The 26,304-nt window shown below is 40.5% G+C and overlaps 2 protein-coding genes across 6 annotated transcripts in view; one reads left to right on the forward strand and one right to left on the reverse strand.

Moving 5' to 3' along the window:
- TTC3 (tetratricopeptide repeat domain 3) overlaps nucleotides 1-1,502 on the forward strand; it is a 67,111-nt gene extending 65,609 nt beyond the window's left edge. For all 5 annotated transcript variants that reach the window (XM_065862135.2, XM_071810947.1, XM_071810945.1 and 2 more), the window contains one exon: nucleotides 226-1,502. In XM_065862135.2, the coding sequence (XP_065718207.1) occupies nucleotides 226-336 (111 nt within the window). In that variant the 3' untranslated portion in view covers nucleotides 337-1,502. The remainder of the gene's footprint in view (nucleotides 1-225) is intronic.
- A 701-nt stretch (nucleotides 1,503-2,203) lies between these two features.
- On the reverse strand, nucleotides 2,204-22,617 carry VPS26C (VPS26 endosomal protein sorting factor C). Its single transcript, XM_065862104.2, has 8 exons — nucleotides 22,390-22,617; nucleotides 15,096-15,239; nucleotides 13,668-13,817; nucleotides 12,643-12,723; nucleotides 10,055-10,129; nucleotides 5,719-5,869; nucleotides 5,247-5,399; nucleotides 2,204-3,651 (listed from the first exon to the last, which is right to left on the reverse strand). The coding sequence occupies exons 1-8, from the start codon at nucleotides 22,444-22,446 to the stop codon at nucleotides 3,569-3,571; spliced, it is 894 nt and encodes a 297-aa protein (XP_065718176.1). The 5' UTR covers nucleotides 22,447-22,617; the 3' UTR covers nucleotides 2,204-3,568.
- Between the last annotated feature and the right edge of the window lie 3,687 nt (nucleotides 22,618-26,304).

A 26,304-nucleotide genomic window follows, 5' to 3' on the forward strand; every position in this document is an offset into this window, starting at 1 on the left:
TTCCCCTTATTTGTCTACTGCTGATTTGTTATTGCAGAATAGGTGCAAATTTAAATTGATCAGTACAGCATCAGAATTGGAGGACAGTTTTGTAACTGCCAATTTTAGTAACATAAAACATGTTGGAAAAATCACTTACCTCCTAGTGACAGTTATTAACATACTTAAGCTGAACTATTTAATATCAGACTTTGTTTCTTCAACATCACCTTCTTGTTCTTGCAGTGCATTAGAACATGGCTGAAGCAACATTCAAGTACCTGCCCTATCTGCCGTGTTCATGCTCTCTTACCTGAAGACTTTCCTGAGCTTCCTGCACGGAACAAATATGCCTAGATCTTGTTTTATTTGAATGTCGTATAATAAGATGCAAAGTGGCTGCAGAATAACCACTGCGATAAGGAACTGGAAATGTGATGCCTAGAAAGAGACAGAACCCTGGTTTTATGGAAAATTGTGGTAAAACTCATATGGATTCAGTATTTAACACTTAGCATTAAGCTGGAAGATGCTGGTGCTACCACAGCACCTGCAGAATCCAGTTGGCATATTTCAAGATCCAGTGCTTTCCTTGTCACTGCTGAAAGGTGTGAAGCCAGTACAGTTCAAAGGTCAGCGGCACACCAAACTGGCCATTTTTTTGACCAAGGGATATTTAATCTGCTGTATCTACTTTTCTCCAAGGAAGTTGCGTAATTCCTGTAGAGAGTTTTTTTTTTTTTCCTGCAGAGCTTATACCACAGTGAAAATGAATTCTCATATCAAACAAATAGGTGACCTGAGCATCAGCCTGGCAGGACTAGGAACAGCCACAACCTTACCTTCCTCTGACATAATTACAATTTAACCGCAGGACCCAAATCAGGCTTGTGATCATATTACTGCAGTTCCTAAAACTGCAGCTTTCTCCGCATAAATCAGTAGCTAACAATTAAAATCATTTAAATAATGACTTTTAATCATATTTTGAAGCAAGAATTTTTAAATATTCAGGTGTTTCTGTTTATGTATCAAGTTGGAATACTATGGCTTAATTCTTTAATCGTGAAATATAGTTTGAATTTCCCTCATTGATGAAGCACTGATTTGTTTAAATCAGAATCACAGGATCTTTATTTATGACAAAGCAACTCTGTGTCTGTATTCTGTGCATCAATGTTCATCAACAGCACGAGGTAAGGAATACAAACAGCTGAAGGAATGGTTGTCCTGCTACATTAAAAGTCTGAGCTTGTCAGAAAACCTTTGTCACTATAAAGTTTGCCTCAAATAGCCAAAAGACCAGGACTAGAGAGTGTACAGCTTAACCACTCTGAAAAGAGAGCGTGACTGTTGTTTATTTGGGTGCAAGCAGTATTGAATTGATTTTATGAGATCAAATTAGCTAATTCTAGGGATCATTTGTTCCTGCAAGAAATATGTATCCTCCAGATTAAGTTTTAGCCTGTTTTATGATTAACCAGTATACTAAGAAAAAAAAATAAAATTACTGTTGCAGCTGATGTGAGGTTATGTAATGTAGTATTTTTGCTTAGTCTGTGTTATTGCTAAGTAGTTTACTGTGTATGCTAGAGAGCTATGGCACCTTGTGCTTGAAGAACAAGGTATGCTGCTGCTCAGCATTACAGCACTTACCTCCTTTTCAGCTTCCCATAATTTCTTGGGGCAAGGGATACATACCCTATCATCTTCTTAGCTTTTCACAGATGCAGCCTCAGTGTCCTCAGGACACTTTTCCTGAGCAGACGTATCCTTGACTGGCAAAGCAGTCCCACACCTGCCATATAGGAGACTGTTCTCCAGTAGCAGTGAGCTGGCTGTGGAAACAGTGTAGGGTCTCAGCACTGAAGGTATACACACATTTGTTCCTAAACAAGCAGGATGGTTTTCATCCGTGTTCTTTTCTTCTCTCTTTGGTAAGACAGGAGGATTTTACTGATTTCTAGTTCACTCACACCCTTCAAAAGGAAGCAGGGAGGGGGGCAGCTGGGGAGAGTGTAGTTCTGACACACTGTGGCAGGACAGACGCCTGTCCATTGTTCCCAGTAACTCGGGAAGGTGGGAGGCGAGCAGCAGGTGGCGCTCGGGAGAAAGCAGCTTTCATCGGCCTAAAATCGTCCTGGATGATTTCCTGATCTTGAGAGAACGGCTAAGTTACAGTAAATGGCATTTTCCCCACAGAAGACTGTTTAAGACACTGAAAGAAGAAATACAATGTTTATTCCTGAAATACAGATGATACAGAACGAGGGCCAAACCTGGAATTACATTTTCCCGCTTGGCAATGCTGCTGGAGAAAGCAAAAGGAAATTACATTTTGGCAGTTTTCTTAATTCTGTCTTTTCTGGTTGTCATCTTTACACTTTTACTTTATATAATGGGCCTGCCTTCATCCCACACATCATATGGAAAATTCACAATTCGAATGAGATTCTGGCTGTTCTATTAACTTAAAACATCAAAATCCAACCTGTTTGTGTTAGGAAGGCTGTTTCTTGCTGAAATAGTTTTCCCATATAGTTCCTTTAAGATGTACAGTCACACAAACTTCTCTGTATTTACCTTAACTTATTCCTTTCCTGGCATTTACATTTATACTTCAAGTTGAACAAGTGCCAATATTAACCCACCTCATTGAGAACAGTGACTGGCCTGTCTCCCTTGGAATGGTTATTCACATAATGACAAGTCCCATCCTGAAGGCACAAGGTACCACAACTCAGAAGTTCTCAGTGCAGCTTTTCCATCTACTCCAGAGACTGATCTGCAAAAATACTGGGGTGCTGTTTGTCATGTGGCAGACTTTCTTCTCACATGAAAACTGACCTGTAGACATCTTATGGAATGGAAGATGGTACAATGCAAAGAAAACATATATACTCAAGCTAAAAACTTTCAACTGATCTTTTTCAGTGCTGTTTTACACAAATAGCAAAGTAAGGGCATTGTTTTCTAATCTGAAAAACCACACACAAAACAACTTCAGCTCTGAGCATTCCTCCAATACAGACTCTTATTCCCAATTTGATCAACATACATTTGATTTTATTATACATTTCACATCACTTATTTTGCATTCGTCTTGTGATATTCCTCCCACAACACCACCTTGCATTGTTGTAGCACCATTTATTATACCTTCAAAGGCATTATTTAGTATGATACACCCTCCCCACAGTATATACACAATGTCTAACAGGACTTACTAGGTTTAAGAGGTCTTCAAAGGACTTTGGAACAAGTATTACAAAACAAAATACTACATATTTCTACAGCTTGTAGAAATAATCAATCATTCCTTCAGGATTTGTCTGAGAAAAACTGGGGAAACCATGGTGGCTGAAGTCAGATACCTGACAAGGTTGGCTGGGTACACGTGTCCACGTTGGCTGTCCTGAGACACCCAAAGTGTTAGCAGGATTTATTGAGAACTGAAAGCACAAGAACTGCCAGCAGGAAAAAGGAAGTGATGTGTTCTCAGTCAAAATGAGATGTATTCAATTTCACTTTGCTTCCAAAGAATTTTGTCCTGTTTCAGTCTATCCTTAAGTGATTCTCCTCTGGCTGTTTACATCCTGCAGAGCTTCAGTGGGAAGTTCTCTGTGATGAGATGATCATCATGCAGAAGGACAACGATGTTAACCTCAAACTCTGGAAGAAGGGGGAAAAAATAGGAGTTCCATATTAACGGGACTTGTAGAAGTGGGAGGAGAGGCAGGCAGCCCCTGCTGTCAGACACAGCACTCCACAGGGCTCTTCCAACCTCTTCCAACACGCAAGATTTTCCTGTGCAGGAATGAACATAGACATCCCAGACCTTGGACCATTCCTAGAGAACCCTGGCTCATTCTAATCTTCAGGATTCCTCTGGATTCATTTCCATATCACTGAAAAAACTATGACATACGGTCTTCTGGACAACAGGCAGGGTTCAGACATCCAAGATCAAAATGTTTTGGGAATGACACCTCACACCAGTGTGTGCTGTTCGGAAGTAAGTAAGTGGAAAAGTTTGGGAACAGACTCCTCTCCTGCTATCAGCATGTAGCATGGCCTTAGAACCCTACATTATGTATGGCCTTAAAAAATCAAATGCCAAAATACAATATACCTGCAAACTATGAAAAAAATTCAAAATAAAATTTACTGTTTAGGTATTATATGATGTTGTTCAAAACCAAAATAGGTATCAGAACTATGGTCAGTCTTAAATGGAGACAGAATACAAAGTTGGCTAAAGTTAATAAACGAAGGGAACCAGAGAACAAAAACTAAGAATAGTCCTTTAGAATCTTCATAACTGTATTAAGACTGTTCTTATAATCAGAAGTAAATACTACACAAACCGTAGCCATTTGTCACTGTAAATTACTATTCTATAGCTAGAAATGGCAAAAGGTAGAGATTAATATTGTTTTGGAGAAAACAACTGTACCTATCAGGTGCAAAAATGCTCTCAGGTCAACAGATAAACATGTAGGTCAAGCTGAAAAAGCAGTTGTGCTCATCTGTCCAAGAAAAACAGCAAAAAAGTAGGAGGGGCTTCTATTGGGAAGGATCCTAAAGGGACAGACTTGTAGCTTCAATCTGATACAATAAAACAAACAGACAACCAACAAATTCCAGCAGGATGAAGAGAAGATAAACAGGCTAGCAAAGAATTTTTGCAGTAATTATTTGAACAAGTGAGGAAAGTCCTAAATTTCAGGTGTTGGTTAATAAAAATGTTGGATTTTGGCAGCAATAACCAGGAACAAGCAGCTGTAGATCAAGAAAAGCAAAGTCACATACAGTGTAACCTTACTTTTTATGAGTCTGCAGCAAAAGAATGGGAAACAAAAATGAGAAGAGATGGAAAGAGGGGTTCTCACTGGTGATGAAAAGAAGGAAGGGGTCATCTTGGCATTTTATCCATTGACCATTACTCAAATGTTTACTCACATGTCATTTTTTGGCAGAAAAAATTACCTGCCAGTACACTGCTTCTCCTGTCCCTTCACCATTTAATTCTATTAGAAGTAGCTTAATAGTTGCACAACTGTTATTCGTGCTGTATTTTCTCAATCTGTATGAAATATAGCATACTGCAACCCCGTTCAGGAAACCTCTGCAGGGAAGCAGGTGGATGTCCTTGGTTCTTATAGTGCCAACAGTGATTTACCCGTTACCTGCCAGAACCTAAAGTGAAACCAGAAACTTCTCTCAGATCCAAGATGCCAACACAGCATAGAGTCCTACACACTTACCAACTTTGAAGTTTGTTGTTTCCAGGGTAGGGCAGGTGAACAGCCTGGGAAACACCATGTATATGGGAATTGGTAGGCCCCTGCAGACATCCCCATCAGCAATCTGAATATTCTGTATCTCTGTGGCATCTCTCGCATAACCTTCTGCGCAGCCTGGTGAAAGTGGGAAATTCAGAGGGACAGTAGCGGGAAGGAAAGAAGAATGCAGTGGACAAAATTTAAGACAAAAGTACACCAGGGTTGGGGGAGAGGTACACATAGGCAAAACATTTTACACTTTGACCTGCAAGTTTTCACATTAGCACTCTGAGTTAAGGGTTATAGAGGTTATTTAAATTCATGTTTGGACTGTTTCATCTGAAGTGCAAACCAATTTTTTGTATGTTTTTTGACAATCTTTCATGTTTAAGCTGAAAGGGTGCCAGTGGTAATTACTCCAGTCTATACACATTCCATGTCTAGAGAAACTTACCACAGGTTTCCACACGTACTAACTGCAGCTCGATGCTTTTGACTGCAGCCTCTGCATTCTCCACTACCAGCTCCCCCGTTAGTGGCTGTGTAATGACACAGTTTGTAGAACTGAGATGACCTCTGATGAGAAATTTTGGAAGTGAGGCTCTCTGAAGTGATTGGGAGGAAAAAAAAAAGACACAACTGTAACAGCAGACTAAGAAATAAATACCTTTCAGAAAGACAGTTGTCAAAACATGTAGGAAATCCCAAAAAGTTGCGAAGTTAATAACTCAAAAGTTAAAAAATGCCTCACGTAACTTAAATAATATAACTCTTTAAATATGCATCCTTATATATAGATACACTGATATCTCTTAACCACCCTCCCCACTGACATGCATCCCCCCTACCCACTCCATCCACAGGAGCATTTTTCCTGGGATGGACTGACAAAACTTGGCTGTTACAATTAACCCAGAAGTCAGGAACTGCCTGGTGAAGGAGGTAGGTTGGCAGGACCTAACAGGACAGTCAAGTTAAATCACCTTGCAGTGCTCTAGAGAACTGCATTCTGGTCCCATTTTGTTATGGATTACTATATAGTCTGTAGTTTCAGTGATTTTTCCCACTTCTCTCTCATGGCTGCTATTGGGAAGGAAGACAGGCATTTAAAAATCTTCATTTAATGCAAGATGTACCAAGACACCAATTAAAGACAAGTAACAAAGAGCTTAATTTAAATACAGGATCACACTTTAAGATTTTCTTAACAGCAAGCATGTTTCCTGCTTTTGAAGGAAGGAGCAGTAGGAGCAGCTGATCAAGGACAACAGTCTATAAACCAGTTTCCCTAAGAGATCAAAGCAGGGGGGAGGTGGGGTTTGCTGTCTCTGCCCTCCCATTTCTTGGGCCAGCAGGCACCACAGATACTCTCTGCCAGCAGAAAAACTCATATGCCAGAAGCTCCAGCTCCATGTCAGGTTCTGGCAGAAGCCATACTGAAACAGTTGACTTTTCAGCCACATCTTCAGCTCCTATCTTTAGCGCCCAACCTTCTTCAAACTCTTCGAGCATCCTGCTCTAACTTGCCCTTCCTTTTGCATGCCTTATTCTTCTCCCCCTCCTGCATTTTTTTCTTATTGACATCTTTGATGTCAGCCCCTACCTTCCAAACATCTGTTCACGCTTGTGGTACTGGATTTTCCTTGCTCATGTAACTGATCTTCTCTTCTTCCAAACCACCTCTCTTTTCGCAAACTGTTTCTCCCAATCTGTTTTGTTTGCTTCTTAGTCCTGGCTGCCAGTAGCAATGGCAGAAAAGTTCTCCTCAGCTATTGTTTAGACTGTTTCACTCAGATACCCAACACCTCTGCAGAATGTAGCTGTTCCACTCTAAGCAAATCTTCGGGGGAAAGGAAAAAAGCGGAATTTTAATGTGCTTAGTAAATGTGACCTCACTGGGTGTTCTCTCCTAAATTAAAGAACAGAAGTTCCATCCATGACAAATGCACCCTATGAAATATTGAGTCCTAAAACTGTATTAGTAACAGGCTTTTTTATTTTATGATCCCTCACAGGTTCTTTTCATTACAACTATTAGTAAACACAGAGTTACTTCCCTGCTTCACAGGGATATCATACAGCTGTTCACCAAATTACATGGTCACCAGCCTAAGAGACATTGAAGCCATTTGCCTCAATCCTACTCTACTAGACTTGTTTTTTTAAAGGTATATTTCCCCTAGAGCCTTACTACTCTTGTCAGTACTCTTAGTCCTTTAATCCTACCTAGGTCTTCTCTCGCAGGACCTATCCTTTATGCTCTATTTCATAATCTCCAATTATGGGGTTGGCTACTGCCAACCTCCTCATCAGTTTTCTAGTAGTTTACCAGGAACTATAGTTCAGTCACAATCTCCGGACAAGCAGAGAATTTAAATTTTAATACTGTAAGTAGATAAAAAGAGTAACTTTTTCTACCTGTCCACCAGGTAGTCACTTCAGAGTCATATATTCTTCTGGGACAGAGAGAGGAATAAAAAAAGACCACTGCTTGTGCGACCATACACGTTTAATACCATTCTTTAGACAGGTTCACCATTAAATATCAAGATCTGCTGGATCAGAGATGTCAGAAGTTTTAGAATCTACTTTTGTGGTTATGTACTTAAAACGGAGAAAGGCACAGGGTGTGCTGTTAGACTCAAGAAAGAGCTTTTAAAGGACAGGACTTCCTCCTTCCTTACCAGTGAGCCTTTGCTAAGCCAACAAGTAGAGTATCAAGATACAGAAGATGAAACACGGGTTCATAGGAAGAGCAGACTGCTGAGAGCTTACTATTTAGCAGCAGTCTCAAAAGTAATTTCACCACCAAGAATAGTTATTATATCCTTACATTTGGAAAAACACATGCTTTCAAGTGTGCAGCAGTCTCTAGAGACATGAGAGGCTGCTGGACACAACCTGCTCATCCTCTAACTCAGCAGGATTTAAGGGTTCAGCCATGACAGCTGGTTGGTTTTCTAGGGTCACCTCCTCCACGCTTAAGAATGATCCATTCCAACATGCAGAAAGTCAAGCAAAGGTAGGAAGAGACCTCCATGGATGAACAAGAAGCTATTGATAAAATCATAAAAGGAAGTATATAAAAGATGGAATTAGGATCAGATGACCCAGGAAGAAACACTACATGAATGTGCAGGGATGGTTTTGGAAAAGCCAAAGCCAACCTGGAGTTGAATCAAGAAACTTGAAGGGCAGACAACAAAAAGGGACATCTACAAGTGTACCAGCTGCAAAAGGAAGATGAGGTTAAACGTCAGCTTGCTACTGAACGTGGTAGGGGAGCTAGTGACAGAAAACATGAAAAAGACAGAGGTATTTAATGTCTTCTCCGCCTTGGTCTTTACTGGTAAGAGTTACCTTCAGGTATCCTGGGCTCCTGCAACCACAGAGGAAGTCTGGAGCAAGGAAGAGTTATTCTTGTTAAAGGAGTAACAGGTTAGAGAACATTTAAACAGACTGATGTACACAGTACATGGAACCGGATGGAACCTGAAGGAAGCTGACCCCTGTCACTGTGTGGCCAGTCTTGACTGTTTTTGAAAGGCTGTCATGAACAAAGAAGTTTCCTGAGCAATGGAAGGCAGTAATGTCTTCAGTTGGAAAGATCCAAGGAACTATAGGCTCATCAGCGTTGCTTTCAATCCCTGGGAAAGGGATGGACCAAATAACAGCGGAAGCCATTTCGAAACATATAAAGGACAAGAAAGTGACTGGAAGCACTCAACATGGCTTTATGAAAATGAAATCATGCTTAACCAACCTGATGGCCTTCTATGATGAAATGACTAGATTGGTGGACAAGCAGAGAGCAGTGGATACTGTTTATGTTGGCTTCAGCACCGTTTTTGATACTGTTTCTCCTAACAACCCCCTCTGACAAACTGATGGGGAGTACAGACACTGAGGTGGACTGAGAACAGCCTGAACTGCAAGACTCACAGGTTCGTGGTCAGAAGCACAAAGCCCAGCTGAAGGCTGGCCACTAGCAGTGACTGTGGTCACTACTGGAGCCAATATTACTTCACATCTTCAGTGATGGCTGGGATGATGGGACAGAGTGCATCCTCAGCAAGTCTGCAGATAATGCGATATTGGAGGGAGTGACTAGTGAACCAGATAGTTGTGCTGACCTTTACAGGGACCTCAACAGGCTGGACAAATGGGCCTACAGCATCCTGAGCTGCATTAGAAAGTGTTGCCAGCAGGCTGAGGGAGGTGATTCTCCCTGTCTCTTCAGCACTGGTGAGACAAAACTTGGGATAGTGTGTCCAGTTCAGGACTTCCTGGTACGAGAAACACAGACCTAAAGCAGGGAAGTAATATTATTAACAAAAACTGCACAACAAAAAATCTGGAAAAATAGAACACGGGTTTCAGTAAACAAACAGAAATGGGTGTTCAGAAAGCTAAATTACCAAGACAGCTACTACTGTTCATATAGGCCTCCAAAAGCCACGTAGGGCTGTAAAAAAAGGCATAACCAAGGACCTAAGTATGCTTTTTTTAAAGGACATTGGCTACACATGGTATAGAATATTTTCCCTTGCCTCACTGCCATCTTTCACTCAGAAAAGTGACAAAAGTGTTTTACCATTATTGAATAAGGTTCCACCTTACGTTAGTCACAACTACCACAAGAGATCAGGCAAAATCACTTTATTGCTTACAAAAATGAAAAAGGAGAAAAAAGAAAAATAAGAGCTGCAGGGTAGTAGTTAATCATTCCTCTCTTGTTCTCACTCAGAAACACCCAAGCATTACATTTAAAATAATACGAAAACTCTTACCTCTTTAACATTTTGCAGAGTTTCAGGAGTAATTGTGAAGTCTACTGGGCTTGGCATCAGCTTCCCTTTCTGTGACTATAAGTAACAAAAGAGCTAAACTGTAAACTATCATTTACAAAACACACACAGACAATATAAAAAAAGACAACAAAGTCAAGGAACTGTGAGATCTATTACTTTTCGGCATTGTTTTCATACTGAAAGTATGCATCTCTGTAATAAAAAAACAGAGATTTCCTGTCTTAGTTATTAAATAACATTATGATGTTGTCTAAAAACAAGTCACAACCCATCACAAATCTGAATTGTAGAAACAGAACTGTGTCAATTTCTGGTTACTTTGTATTTGCCATTTCAGTAAACCACAACAAAGTCTCCATTTGTACATTTTTAGCATAAGCTCTACCTACATTAAAAACAAACAAACAAACCAACCAAACATGGTTGACTACTGTAAACCACTTGGAAAAGAAAAAAATACCTTGCCTATCTGAAGCATATGACATGCTATAGAAAAAAGTTAAATCTCATATTTCTGTGCTTACAAATAATTACATTTTATATGTCACTTGCAATGTTTCCTTACATTATTAATACTTAGTAAATTTAGGGAAGGTAGAGACAGAAAGATTACAAATGAACTTGCTCCATTGCTTCAAATACGTTTTACAACATTTCCCTCCCTCTTGTTATCTTTGAGCACTGTGAACCCTCTCTGCTGCCCTTTCACTAACAGCTCAGACCTCTTAAGAAGCCATCCTCATATTACTAGGAGATCCTCAGCTGATGGAATGAGCTGTAGCATTGATTTGGCTTAGCATTCCAGCTTCTTTAATTGTAAAATAAACAAAACTTGGTCCAGGTTAGCCTTCCACACTGGAGAAGCAATTTTGGGGGCACATTGTTACAGTTTTTCAGTACCTATTTAAACCACTTGTCACAAAACCAAGAAGTTAAGTCTTTCTGGGCCCTGAGCTCTGCTGAGATGGCAGCCTGTACTCTGCATCAAGAAGAGAAGCTTTGCTTACCATCCACCGACCTCTGTCCACCCTTATCTCAGTGATGTGCACTGTCTTTCCCAACACACTTAGAGGAAGTGGCCAGCGCAGCACCAATTGTGAGAGACCCAACTGTACATAACTGGGATTTGGCAGAGCACGCCACCACCACTGGGCTTAAACTCAACTCTTAGGATCTACCCTCACTACTTAAGAATTCAAAATAGCTTCTGCTGTCCAGCTGCCAGACGGAAGATATTAGCAAAAGATTGACTGCATTTTCCCCTAAGTGACAAATTGTGGCAAAGAATAAGGCTAAGGGAAATGGTACACTGCGCACTGACAGTGAGAATTATATGTTGAGTAAAACCTCATTAATTCACCCTGACTAAGAGATCCATGATTTACTGGCTTGTGATCTAAGAAGTGCTGTAGTGGCAACAAGAAATAAAACCAGGAAACTACATAATATGTAATTTGTTCACTATTTTGACAAGTGTGGCTTACTTAGAATGTAATAATGGACCAATAAAATGTAACATAACATACTTTAGAAAATGAAATCTTACCAACAGGAAACTTCTTTATAGCACCTAGCTAAATTTTTTTTTAAAGGTGCTAAATCTTAAAAAAAGATACTACATCACTAAAAAAGGTACTATAGAACTAGAATAACGTATTTCCACCATTATTCAGAAGTAAGACAAAAGATTCTAAGACTTTACTGTCCTGCTAGATTTCAAAGGAATGATACAGTATGTTCTAGCAAGTTGTGGGTGGAAAAAGAGGTCCTTAATTAGGCCTGCACAGTCTGTACTGACATCAGACGCTCTGGACATGCATACAAGTCAGTGTAAACTAAAAACCAATCTGATACAGGAAGTTCAAATAACAAGCAGCAAAGCATTTCTTGTGAGACAGTCAGATCTCATCCCACAATGATGTCTCCACAGGAGGAAGGCTGTCTCCATGTTGTTAACTGCAGGATGTGGTATTTGTTAACCTAGTTATCTTAGCATATTGCCAACTTAATAGCTTACTTAAGAGCAAAGGTGGCAAGCTTATTTCCAACATAATGCAGTCCCAGCCTTGATATTCTGAGTCAGGGCTCTAAATCACAATTAGCCATCTGAAGAACAGAAATCCTATCTTTTCACCAATGAACTCCCATTTCTAGGACAGGCATTGCAAGTGCCTGGAACCTTTGGCTAAGAAATGCTCAAATATTCTGAAAGTGTGTTTAGATTAAAGCCAAATATTTTATCCAACCGCACAATTGTTTCAGGACTGAAAGGACAAATAAAAGAATAAACTCAGTGCAGCATAAAAAACATCTTATAATCCAAATCCTTTGTGTACTATTGTCTTTAGATGAAAAGAGAGATATGTTATTCTAGTCAGAAGCAACAAACACCCTAGCTCTTCTGAATGTTTTTGTTTTGAGGCCAGTTTCCTTTACCCATATATATCCCATGTGGTGTTGCAAATTACATGGTGTTACTTGGTTTTCTAGCCTTACTGCTAAACTTCACTTGAAATAGAAAACATAAATAAATCTCATTTTGTGTAGTTAATACGAACAACACTTACCAGTGAGTGGACAATGAATTCACAAGTCTTAGTTAGGTCTTTTGCCAGCAGAGAACGTCGCATATCACACCGTAGGGTATACTAGCAAATACAGGATGGCAGAGAAAAAGAAAAGAGCCTTAGTTAAGATTTCTTCTCTCTCTCTCTTAACTTTTCATCTTTCATCACATATGTGCAGAATGTTACTGTCATTACTATTTAAGGCACCATTTACAACAGATTAGTAGGCAATGTACCTACCAGTAGCGGGGAGAAGGGAAGGAGATAAGAGGCATAGAATGATTTTAGATGCTTCCAAATAAAGCTGATTTGATACACACTTGTATCTGGGTATGTACTACTATATAGATTATCTACAAAATGGTAAATGCAAGTTCTTTCACAATAAAATCAAAACTAGATGAAAACATTACCCTGTAGGAGAACTGTATGAGATTTACCAAGCACGGCTAACATATTTTATCCTTTCTCAACCCAAAGCCCCTCTTTCCAGTGTGCTTTTAATTCCCTCTTGTACATCCATGCTACATCTCAATAGCTTAATTACCATTCACTACTTCCAATGAAAAGTTTAAACTTGCTGGAAAAGGTAACTGACATCACAACAATTTTTTAAAAGCAGCATTATATTGATGGGATTCTGAGCTCTTAGGATGGTTCCTTTGCCACATTTAAGAAATGTTACCACCTCTGGTAAGTGTTGACTCCTAGAAACTTGAACTGAAAAAGGCAACTAGTAACTACCTACAAACTAGCACTTGAAGGTTAACATTTATTATATTTAATCTAAGTTATATCTAGAAAATACAGTGTACATCAGAATAACGCTATATTAATAAAGCTACTTACTTCAAAGGATCTCTACCTTTCTGCTCATTCTTCAGATTAAGGAAATATATTGCACTACAAAAAGAAAACTCTATCACAAAACTTTATCCTCTGCTTCCATGGAACAAGAGATGCTTTAGAATACATTCTGCAGATAACAGATGTTCAGATTTTTTTTACAGATATGACAGCCTTACCTGAATATTAACAAAGACACCATGATATGTTTCATACAAAACTTTGTTCCCCTTCATTTGCAACGGAAATTCAAACGGAATTTCTGTCTTTCCACTGGGAAGTTTCCCTGGTTTTACCATTTCAATAGTGCTGTTAATAATCTGAATAGGCTGCAAAGATAAATATCAAGAGGTTTAGTTTGAAGCAGAGTGAGAGCCCCGTCATTTCAAGAATCAATGACATCCACTAAACTCTAATAGACTTGCTGAATTTCCAAAAACTCAGGTATTTCTTCAAGACACAAAGCACTTCAGTCTTACAATGAAAATAAATATTAACAATGTTTTCCTCAAGAAGATAATTTGTGACCTATTTTATGGTTATATCATACTAATGACCAATCAGAAAGAGCTAAACAGAAGAGAGACTCAAGTGCTTTGGAAAGTGGCGTTCCATTTCCTAAATTATAACCCTCAATAGTAGCAGCTGGAATCAACAAGTATGTGTGTCAGTTGATCAGCTAGCTATTCCTTCCTACCTTCTCCCTGGCCCTTTGCCATCCTAAAGATCTATATTTAGGGCTAGTCTTACTGGAACAATGGCTAACTATGATTCAACTGGGGAAGTCTGCTTGAAGATTACACTACTTTTCTCTCTCTGCAGTTTTCCTATTATTTTTTCTCTGCTGGACAGGTATAAGAAAATCCATTGCTTCTACTGTTTTGTTCTGTTTTTCAATCATTCATAGACAGATTATTCATACTGCAAACAAATTAACTATGATACAAATGAAGACCTTAAAAGGCTGTGCACTGAGGCTATCCTAACTTAAGCAGACTATTCTGCAAAGGTAGCTATACAGCCTCCAGACAGAGCCAGCCCAGCTTCAATCAGCACAGCCATGTTCATGTGAAGCCTGAGACAACTTGTCCTGTTAGATTTCATACTTCCAAACCTGGAGAGCAGTACAGAGGCCTTCCAGGAGCTCTGCAGTCAAGCAGTCTGGGCACAGCCTCATACTCTACAGAAGAATCTGTGCAGGTCCCATGTCATGCCTAGTAACACACAACCTCAATGACCTCTGCAGAAACTATTGCGATAGTGACCAATCTGGCACAAAAGTCCAATTAAACTCAGTTGCTTTAAACAAACAAACCCACCAAATGCGACCTATTATTTTTCTTTAAATCGTGGCCCTTCAATGCATCATCCAGTAACCATACTATTTATGTTACTGAATTTCAGCCCTAACGAAAACTCTCCAATCAGTCCAAGTTTCACCCCCAAAATGTCATCATGTATCACTAGGTAATGGTAAGTATTTCTATGCTTTCTATCATTTACATACCACAAAGTGCTGTAACTACCAGAGATGCATCATGAAAAGATATCATTTGAGAAAATTGCAAGAGTTTTGTGCTGAAAATATTAACCTGCACAGGTCTTACCTTGACAGAATTATAGAAAGCTTCAAACACACCCACACTTTTGGAACTAAGCTGCAGATTTACCGATCCTTCCATTGTTAAAGAGATACCTTGGTGCTGGACTGTGTCCTTACTTGTTATGACCACAACTCCAGAAAGGACTTCCTAATAAGAGAAAAGATAACATAAAAGCATTTGTTTAAATACATTTCTTCTATAGGTTTTACTCAGCATGCTGATTTTCAAACTCAAGAAAACTGGTCACAGAGAACAGTCTAACCTTGTCGGAAAAGATACTGAAAGCAATGTGAGGAAGAGACCTCTGTGCTTCTAGTTTATTTTTGATAAAAATATTCTTCTCCTCCTGGCAGAAGTACTAATCTGAGCTTTAATTTCTTTCCAAAGTTTCAAGATCTTCCTCTTCAGGAGGATAACAATATCCTCATAAGCAACTATTGGGTCAGTTGGTAACAGTCAAATTCCATTTCACACGTTAGAATGAAATCCCAGGAAGAATTTTCATATGAAGAATGGGACAATCAGCCATGGGAGATGGAAGAGAAGGCATAACTGTAAAAATGATGGCCAAGCTGAGGATAAAGACTCACCTCAAGAATGGAGTGGAACAGATTCTATATAAATAGGTAGATAAATAGTTTTTCTGCCAACACAAGCAAATTCCATGCTGCGTGGTAAATAGTTTAAAAGCATATCCGAATTGAAGGCACAAGTTGTATGACTCAAGAGATGCATCACGTATCCCATTAAGAATGTTTTCTCTGCAAAACTGTATTTGCACAAGAACATTGCATCTTGGAAATATCGGCTTAGAAGTTCTAATACTGAAAAAAATATTAATTGCAGAGCAACACACAGTTCATTTTACATACCCCATATAGTTTATCCTTCCCCTCTCCTACAAAAGAGAACCTACTCCAAGCCAGAGCTCCATGCCAAACATTCATATACATCTGGAAACAGCGGCGAGTGATCTGAGAACCTGAAGAAAGTTTCTTGGGGCCGACCCTCTCTTCTGCTCTGCAGTTATGCTCTCCGCACTTTCACCAGGCTTGCAAACTAGACACCAAACTACAGATCACTCCAGTCAAAGGATAATTCAGACTGCCCACTCTATGCTCGACCAGTTAAAATCAGTCCAGTTATATTCATCTCTGACAGGCACTACTTGAATTTTGCCAGCCTTTTGTCTTTACTAGTGGTACAGGATGACAGTACAGAAAATGGGTCAGGCAGTTTAAAGCAGAACAGGACAGCAGCAGAACATCAAGCATCACAACAAAAGCTGACATGCTGCAAGTCTGAGAAGAGAACCTGCAGCAACTGGGAAATGCCAGGAACAGGAGGCACAAGCACAAAAGGACAGTAAAGAAAAGCTGACCTAAATACTGTACTGCTTTTCTAACAGGCTTTAATTAGTACAAGCAATTAGGTTATTGGTTTGAAAAATGAGTACAGATGAACTATAAGAAGCAAGGACAATCCTGAACATATTAACTGCTTTAATAAATGAGAACATTCTCCCATCACACAGGAACAACCTATTCCAGAGCTATTGCCTGCATACTTTCAGATGATAAGGGTGTATGTATTTGGGGCAGAAAGGAGACGAATGACTTAAAGTTACATATGAATTTTTCTTATAACATTCAATGTTTCTTAAGAAATAAAAAAAACCAAACAAACAAAAACCAAAAAACATACCTCCAAACCACTTTCTAACAAAATCTTTTAAAGGTCACTAGTGTGGGGGAGTGAGAAGTATCAAGAAAAAAACCCGGTAATATTTACTTAAACAGTTTGTATGCAATTAGATTGTATTTCTGTTTTACACAGGGGGAAGTCAGCTATGTCTTTTCTGGAGAAGAGCCATTTTATCCTTTGTGTAAAACCAGGGTCCCCTCTAAACACAAAGCTGTCAGTACATGTGTTCTTCTGAGAAGTACAACTCAAAGAATATAAGCTTACCAAGATGTTCAAATACTTATACTTAGCAAACAATTTGTGAGAAAATGTTATTTTGTTATTGTAAAAGTTATGTGGCATCACGTAATACTAAACTAGTACTGTGTTCCATCCATATTAAAAGGGGTTAATTTACCTTTAACACCACAAAACTAAAGGCATAGAGAAAGTCACCACTGGAATTAATCCCCACTTACTATAATGTAGTAACTTACAATCAGTTGTTCTCACTCACTCATTACCTTCTCCATTACTAGGGACTCCTTATGGCTTCAGCATGTGATAGCAAAACTTTGCAAGACAGAACAAAGCTAATACAGTTGTACACAAAATTATTCACCTAAACAGAGTATCCACTCGCAAGGTCAGTGTATTATATGAAGCAGACAGAGAAGCCAGGTACATATGCTAAACTGCAAACAAAGCACTTTTGTGAGAGGACTGTCTCAGGTTAACGATTCCAAACAAGCTTTTTAGCTTTCTGTGGTCAGTTCCTTACCATTCGGATATGCACATGAAACTGCCACGAAGACTGACACTTTTAAAGTTTCAGTCACTTTCAAGGTCGCAACTAAGATGAACACTGGCTTAATCTGATCCACCATCACAATCTCTTGTTTCTCTGGTTGTTGAGCAGAGTTACCCAGGTCTGGTTGAAGACAATTTGGAATGATCTTCAATCAATTACATTAAATGGTGCATGAGATGGATCACAGAATCTCAGTTCGAGAGCACCAAGTCACATCTAGACTTCTGACTGAACTAGACAGCTATTCAGTATCTATTAACTCTATGTAAAGACCAGAAGAATCAAAGTAAACACTATACCGTCCCATGCATTGCTGAGAAAATTACTTTTAGTGTTAAAATATATACTAATTCCAACCTGTTTACACTGACCATGGTCAGTTAGTTACCAACAAGATGTCTTTGGGTTCCTTTTAGATTCCACTTTCTACATCACAGGCATTCACTTGTAGGACAAACACTTGGCAATTGAAAAGTTCCCATTAAGTTCATGTAAGTCACATTTACTAAATATTCCTGATCATTCCCTTCCACATCTATTCCTCTACACAAGCCACCTGCAAATCTTAACTACATAGTCTTCTGACTATTTAGAAAGAAAATGTCCACGTTCAATAGAAAAAGTCTGGTAGACCAAACTAACTAGTCATTAGATGCTTTAAAACCTCAGTGCTCAGATTTACTAATTAGTTTGCTTTTTTAGAAAAAGGCTTCCTTATGGGCAAATTCTGACTTGGACTCACTTGTCATTAAAAGTCTTGGCTGACATGAACTCTGGCACCTGTCTTTGTACAATGCATTTTTCAGGTCTTTCAGCCTATAATTCTTTTAATTATCAATCTCAGACTGTCACAGTTACTCCAGTCATCTGTTTAGGTTTTCTAAATAAAACGCATCATTAATTGTGCCTGTCCCCTCATTCTTCTATCATTCCAGAGTTTATTAAATCAGCCTCAGTGACTCAAGAATTCTCCATTCAATTAAAGAAAAAAAAAAGTCTCATAAACACATATTTTCTGTTTCAAGAAACTTACACACAGTTTTGCCACAATAAGCCTTATTTTGCTATTACAGTACTGTGTTATTAGGATCCATTTTATTGACTTTTTGTTCTTAAAACCTCTATTGCCTTTTTTCTTTTTCAAACAAAACAAACCAATGCTATTACTCTTTTGGTCCAAGAAGTGGCAAACTTGGGTTCTTTTACTCACAATTTGAAGTAATTTGTTTAAGCCAGTTTTTCTCAAATTGAAGTCTGCACAAAATAAATGTCTTTATTTGGTTCCTCCAGCTTCTGATGATTATAACTAATGACTACAGAAAATGCTTACTCTCTATCACAGTATGTTATTTTAACCAACTTCCTTTTTAAAACCAGGAACACAATCTCAGGCTTGCATGATGCATGACTATTTTACAAATTTTGTGTCTAATTTCTCCCAATTAAAAAACAACAGTCTACACAGGAGCAAAGAACTAAAAAGAACAAAAATGTTGCCTATTCAGCTACCTAGAACTAAAGAAAGTTTTAGGAAGTGACTTCCCCTTAGTGTAGGAGATTGCTTTGTAACAATGAAAAATGCTTGTATTCAGCTGGATTTAGCATAACCACAATCACCATACCGGATGAGAAATAGTTTGACCCAACACAAGACAACCAGGAACAATAATTGAAGGTTCTGTTGTATTATATTTTAGCACCAAAGAGAAATTTTAAAGATCTTGCCCTGATGGAAAATGCCTATAATGCATCACTGTGACCTTACAAGAAGAAAAAAAGTAGTAGTTATCCAGCCTTAATTTTCCTGATCAGCTATTTACTTTAGACACATCCTTATCTTCTTCCCTCACCAGCCTTTTCATATGTACTTTCATCAACATTTTCCCCTAATGAGACTCAAATTCAGTTCTGCAATAAAATTAAACTTACTTAACTTTCAGAGTTCTTCCCTGTAAGTTTATATTAAAAACTCCCACACCTTCAGAGCATTATTCAGTATGGAATTTACCATTAAGAGATCCTCAGCACAGTTTCTTGTTAAATATGGGTCTCTCCTATATCTGTTTCCCCTCTCTCCTCTTAGGGGGAATAAAGATGCCATAGCAGATACACTCAACAGCTGTAAAGACACTGGTTGACATGCACATAACAGATCCAGAGATACCGATTGCTAAAAATCCCTGAATATTTCATCCAGACTATGCACTCCCAAGAGGTACAAAACCAGAGCCTGAATGGAAGAATCAGTAGCCATTGCCATTATCAGTTCTTTGCTCTATTATCACCTAAAATCACATGCTGAGATCCTTTAGACTGTTCTTTATTCACTCCATTTTATTATGTTTGCCAATTTTCCTGTTCCATTGGAGCCACTTCACTATGCCTCATCTCTTTTCTATAGGCCGTCCAGCACAAGACCATTCTGACACTGATTGTTCAATATTCTGTGTTCTACTCGAGAAGACATTTGCAAGAAAAACAAAAAAAGGATGTGCATGATTCACCAACTTTATTTTTAATAGTTTATTTTTCCTGAGTGTCGTACCAATCAAATACTATCTGTTTCCCTGATCTGGTTTACTGCATAGCTAACACTGCCACCACAAGATAGGTGGCAGAAATTGAATGGCTAGGGAGGTGAGTGGCATTGTGGAGTTACGCTGGATCATTCGTGGTCTTGGGTAAATTATGACTTAAAAACTCAGTAATGTTTTGGCAATCTTTTGTGCTATAGTAATGTACTAGGCATAACAAAAAGACTATTATGCCAGTGCATAATTTAGACATCACCTTTTTCCATATCCAAATGCAGCTTTAAATAAGTTAAGAAAAAAAAAGCCAAAGTACACCTGCTGCCTTCCAAATGACTAGCTAGACATACACATTCGGATGAAGTAGTGTCTTTACTAAGGGAACTCCTTCATTTTCAAGTAGCATTGATGCAAGCATATTTTGGGATGAAAGTTGTCATAGACCGCAGGTATTATTAGCACAGCTACTGTCACTTAAGTATGTAACAACCAGTAAACTTCTAAAAACGTGCACCACAAACCTGCATACATTCCATGCCTAATTAAAGAGAGATTTGTAATTCCTTTCTGTGCCTAGGAAATTTCTATTAAAAATTCATGTTGTACTTCTAGTGTACAGCTCTTTCATCATCATGTTTTCCCATCAGTCAGACCTCCAAATTTCAGGTCTAGTTAATGAACTAAAGTTATAAACCTTTTCACATGGAATTAAAGTGGAAGCAAACAAACAATACTGACAGATTTACTATCCATAATCATTTAATTTCAGCTTAAAGAAAGAAGAAATATCCCTTTCCTGTTTAAAATCCCATTTCGACTGATATAAAGCAAGCCAAGTGAAGAAAGAGAAAATAGGCACAGCATTATGATAATGAAATAACTAAGATCCTTCTAATCATGTGCATTAGCAAAACAGTGTGAAAGCGAGATACAGAAAGTAGTCTTTGCCAGTATGGCGCCATACTTAAAAGGATGTGTTGTTCACAAAATTATAATTTAGATTTATGAAAGTTATTCTCCAGATGATTTGACAACTGCAGAAGAGATGCTGCATACCCTTCCATTCAAATTCATTTACAGCAGTTTTCCAGGATTAAAACCGTGCAATAAATAGAAACATGCTTTATACACTGTAACAGCCAAACTACTAATGTATAGGAAAGCTGTGTGTGAAAAGGAATTAATAATACAAGTGTGTGTCTGGATAGAAAAAAGCAAACCAAACTGAAAACTTCTGCTTAAACAACACCGTATTTCTAGAAAAACAGTGATAAAAACAGATCTTGAAAACATGTGTCAGGCGATTTGTTGTTTTTTTTCTAAACTGAGCTTGAAGTCTTCAGCAATGAAAAAAAGGCACAGGATTTTTTCAAGTAGCTGCAAAAGCTGAAGTATACACAATCACTTTATCACTCTCAACAGCGACATCAGTGTAAAGAGTCGAAAAAGCAGATTCCTGTCCAATAGGAAAAAAAAAAAAAAATCTGTTGATAGGCTCTTGCCTAAGTACTTTACCTAAGAAGAGATCTACTACCGGGGCCAAACGGCAGCTTAAGACACCTTCAGGTTTCTTGCAGAGCACAGAAGCGGAACAAGACTCCGTAACAGCAACTAGCCGCACCTGCATAGTGTACCAAAGCACCTGTTCTGCTGTAATACACCAATATAAACAATGGAAGCGACACTATCCTATAGAAGACCTCCAAACTGTCATGTCACAGGAGGCATCGCTTCTTCCTTCCCTTCTGAAGCCGTGCCGCCTTCCCCAGAGACAGGTCAGCGGTACTCCTACCGCATCGTTCCGGTACCGAGGGGAAGGGGGACAAAAAGCAGCCCCTAATCCCAAAGACGTGCCGGAGCTGAGCACCGCTTTGCTACAGGCCAGCGGGAAACCCCGGCGTCCTCCGTAGGGAACTAAAGGGCAGCCACAGGGAGGGGAGAGGCGCCGAAGAGTGAAAGGTCTGAGCAGGGGCGGAGGCGAAGCTTCCCGCAGCCACAGCCCCACCACCATGGCAAAGAACGCCACCGCAAGGGGACACACAGAAGAGAGGCGAACTGTTCCACTTTCCGAGGAAGAGCCCCGCTGCCTCCGCGCAGCCGGGACGTTCCCGCGCTGCCGGGACATCCCAGCGGAAAGCCAGGAGCCCGGACACTGCACCGGGCTGGCAGACCGGCCCCGCGGCAACGGCATCAAGCCGTGCCAGAGATCCGCGGCAACGGTGCCAGTTTCTCGGCGGGGCTGTGGCCGGGCGTCGGTTGGGGCGGCACTCACCCCACAGCGGTAGACCTTGTTGGCCCGTTTGATCTTGATGTCCAGTGCGGTGCCCATCGCGGCCGCCGCGCGCTGTCACGTGACGCCCCGCGCTGTCACGTGGCGCGGCCCGCACCGGGGAGGGAGCCGTTCTCCAGCTACTCGCTTCCGCTGCCGGTGGGGCGGGAAGTCTGTTCCATAGACATCCGGGTCTTCAATTGGCGTCATTTCTCAGCCGGTGACTCCGCTTCCCGGCCGGCTCCGCCTGCTTCCTGGTAGTCATAACAACGAGTGGGGGTGTGAGGGGGCGCTTCCTGCCCGGGCATGTCGGCGCCTTTCCGCCGCCGCGGGGCCGGAGGAGGGGGGAGCCGAGAAGCTGGTGACGAGACACTCCTTGTGGAACTACAGTTCTCGGCGTGCTTGGAGCGCGGGCAGGGCCCGCCGTGGGCAAGAGGGCGCCGCATGGCCTGACGGGACATGTAGGCGGCGGTCGCCGGAACGTGGAGCATGCGCAGGGCGGCTCAAGCCGTAACGGTCGGACTCGGCGGGCGGGGTCTGGCGCGTGCGCAGCCGTTGTCGCGGAGCGGCGCGCGCTGTCCGTTGGCTGGCGCGGTGGCTGGGTCCGGCGAACGGCCTGCGGGCGGCCCTGGTGCCTCTCGCCACCAGCGGGTAGATAGTCGCCTGTCGCCACTGTTGGGGAGACTCCGTGCTCTAATGATGCCGGTATTCTCTTCGGGCTGCGGGCCGCCCCGCCTGACCTGGGAGCCCTGCAAGCAGTGGTCGCGACGGTGAGGGCGGGCGCGGCCTCTGTGGTCCTTTGCTGTGGTAGCGCCCGGGGACTGTGTTCGAACTATTGCCGTGACAATGGGAGACAAGAAAAGGCTTCGCAGGCTTGAAATTTGTACTTCTGACTAGAATGAAGGGGATTGGACTTACATATGCCTTACAGTCAGAGTAACCTAAATATATGAGGGCTGCATTTGTCTCTATTATAATTACACATATGACCCAGCATATTGTATTTCAGAATACATTCCAGCCTCTTCTCAAAGTTGTCTGCAACTCGTTTGATAATTTTAAGAAGACAATGCCTTGTAAAATACACGGTGAGAAAATCTGTCTTAAAAACCTGAAGCAAATACCTGGTCTGGAAAATGTTGCAGGTGAACAGCTGATGTACATGGTCGTGTTTTAGTACTGAGAGAAATGCTACACTCTGTCACATATGTGGACCACAGATACATAGTTCTGTGATTGCAGTGGCACCAGAACTTGTTTATCAGCAGTATCTCAAGTCCTAAAGGAAATCTATAAAGCATGAGTCTAGTTATGAATTTTAATGCTTTCTTGAAGTCATTATTCATAACTGTTAAAAAGTGAGGATGGCCATTTCATTGAGATGTTAAAAGCACAAACCAGCTTAGTCTAGCAACACCATTCTTACCTCATTTTAAAAGATGGAAGTTCTTTAAGTTGGTGGCGGAGCAAGGGATTGTGGTAGATTTCTGGTTTTTGAGTACTAGCAATCAAAGTAACAGAACCAGTGAAAGCCTGAACAGAAACATCTGGAAGTGGACTACGCAGCTACTGTAAGCTGGCTCTACTGTAACAAATGTGTATAAATTGCACAGCTGAAGGGTAAACACATATTTGTCCATGGAATGTTGTCTCCCAGTAAGTCTTTAGATGGCCCAAGATAGACACGAGGAGCTATTTGTTGGTGGCATTATGAATCTTTGAAGCCTGATTGCTAGAGATAGTTCTCTTGACCAGAGCTTGAAGACTAGTCTAGCATGTTTATTACTGTTCTCAGTCAAAACAGGTAATGCAAATATGTCTAAAATATATTAGAGAATGAATACACCTTTCAAGGACGCTGGTGTTCTCTGTATTTTAATTTTATTGCCTAGTATAAATAACTGCATTTTTTAAAGATCAGTATTTAAAAGTAGCAATCTAAAGATATCTTTTTCTAAGCTTCACATGGTTAAAAAAAAATATAGCCCCTGTCAGCGTTGGGAGTACCATGCCCTAGCAACAGCGTGCAGAGAGACCATTCCTGAGCACACAGGGGCTCTGGAAGTGACAAGAGGGAGCAGGCACAGCTTAGGTGAAGGTCTAAGTCTCCAGGCTCCAAATCTGCATTCAGTCTTCCTGGAAGATCGTTCTGTGCTACTCCTCCTCACCCCTACACACGCTTCAGTACTGAAGGGCGCTTCAGCACTGTTCCCCTGTCCTGCCCAAATGCTTGTGGAAAGTTTGGCAAAAACGAGTGCACGCCCTTGTAATTAGGGTCATCTTTTGTTTTGGGAAAAGAAGCAAGATGTCTAAGTCATTGCACATTCTGCAGAGTGTGTGTTCCAAAGAAGAGAGAATTAAAGGAGAATTTAACTTTGATTACTGAATATTAGTACCATGCCTCATATAGCTGGTTACTGTTATTAGCTACTGTGAGGCAGGTAAGGAGGGATTTTTTTTAATCTTTATTTTTTACCCCAACAAAGGAGAACTCACAAGAAAAAAAATAATTATCCCAGATAGTATAATTGTCTTCTGAGTATGTAGATTTTTCTGCCATCACACTTAAAATGAAGGGTTTATCATTCTTAGGAAACTTTTTTAAAGGTACTTCAGTTACTTATTTCTAGGAACTGAGTCTCATGTCCAGAAAAAGCTCCCGTTGGTACAGGCTGTAGCTGCCCGTCTGCCTAGCAACACTGATCATCACAAACAAACTGCTCGGGAGCACCCTGGCTCCCAATGACTGTGGTGTCCAAATACGGTCTCTGTATTGACAGTTCAACACCCTTAGTGCCGTTCTTTTTGCCAGCACTGGATGTCTTGTTCGTTACCATGAACTCTGATGCAAGGGATGTTCTGGTGGACTAGTGAGGCTGTTGGCTAAAATAAAGAGATTCGCAGCTGTGGCCATCAGTGTTTCTAAACATCTGGGCTGAGCTGGTACTAGTTATAATGATTAGAGATGCTGTAGCCGTATACTAACAATTCAGTGCAGCTTGCCAAAATCTGACACTGATTTTTACTGTTACTTTCTTGCGACTGTCTCCCTTTTAACCACTTTTTTTCTGAAGATATATCTGTAAAGGTTTATTAGAGTCAAATTCAACTCTGAGGGGAAGATCATGAGTCACCAAGTGATCATCTCTTGTATTATTTGTTTCTGTCATGTTACTGGTTACCAGCATAACTAGAACCATTCGTAGGAAATTATTTCTTTCAGTTCATCCAAGTCACACATTTTATTTACTGAGTACCCACCTCTTACTGAATTATTTTGGAAGATTTGAGCAAAATCAGTTAAACAGTTCAAGCTTCAGAGCAAAGGCTTGAATTTTGGCACCAAGTTCTCTCATTGTCAGGAGCTGCTTCTGTCCACTTGAAAAATCCACTCCAAATTTGGGCAAATAGTGAGACTGAAAATTTTAGGCTTTGTTTGGCCAACGGGAAATCCATCAGAAAACCACTACTCTGTTTTTTTTTGCCCCAATCACACTGCAGGCTGGAAGCGCAGAATAAATGAACAGGGAAAAGGGGGTAAGGGGCTTCTCAGGGGAATACTGGTGCTCACCAAGAGGAGGTGGGAAGGCAGCTCGCCTGTCACCACACCTGGGCTGACAGGCACCACTGCGGTGCGTGGGGCAAAACACGGGGCTTGCTCCCTCCAGGGCAGGCGCAGGCACAGGCACATGGCGACAGCAGGTATCGCTCCAATACAGTTTATGTAGCAGTGATCTGTGATGGGTGTTAAGATATTCCCTACAGATGATACGTGTATGAATCACTACTGTGCCATATAGCAGAATTTGGGAAGTATTTCTATTTATTCAGCTACCAGGAATTTGGAGGTGCTAGTTAGGTTCCAGAGTTAAAGAATCACAGGGTAGGTAATTACAGTGTCAGGGTTACTCTGCAGTC

This window comes from Patagioenas fasciata, chromosome 1 (assembly GCF_037038585.1).
Source record: "Patagioenas fasciata isolate bPatFas1 chromosome 1, bPatFas1.hap1, whole genome shotgun sequence".
NCBI classification, from domain to species: domain Eukaryota; kingdom Metazoa; phylum Chordata; class Aves; order Columbiformes; family Columbidae; genus Patagioenas; species Patagioenas fasciata.

Coding starts and splice junctions, on each gene's coding strand:
- VPS26C (XM_065862104.2), bottom strand. CDS start 22,446: ATGGGCACCGCACTGGACATCAAGATCAAACGGGCCAACAAGGTCTAC. Junction 15,240..22,389: donor ACAAGGTCTACCGCTGTGGG/GTGAGTGCCGCC, acceptor TTCTCTTATTAG/GAAGTCCTTTCTGGAGTTGT. Junction 12,724..13,667: donor GTGTCTTTGTTAATATTCAG/GTAAGGCTGTCA, acceptor TGTATTTGCTAG/TATACCCTACGGTGTGATAT.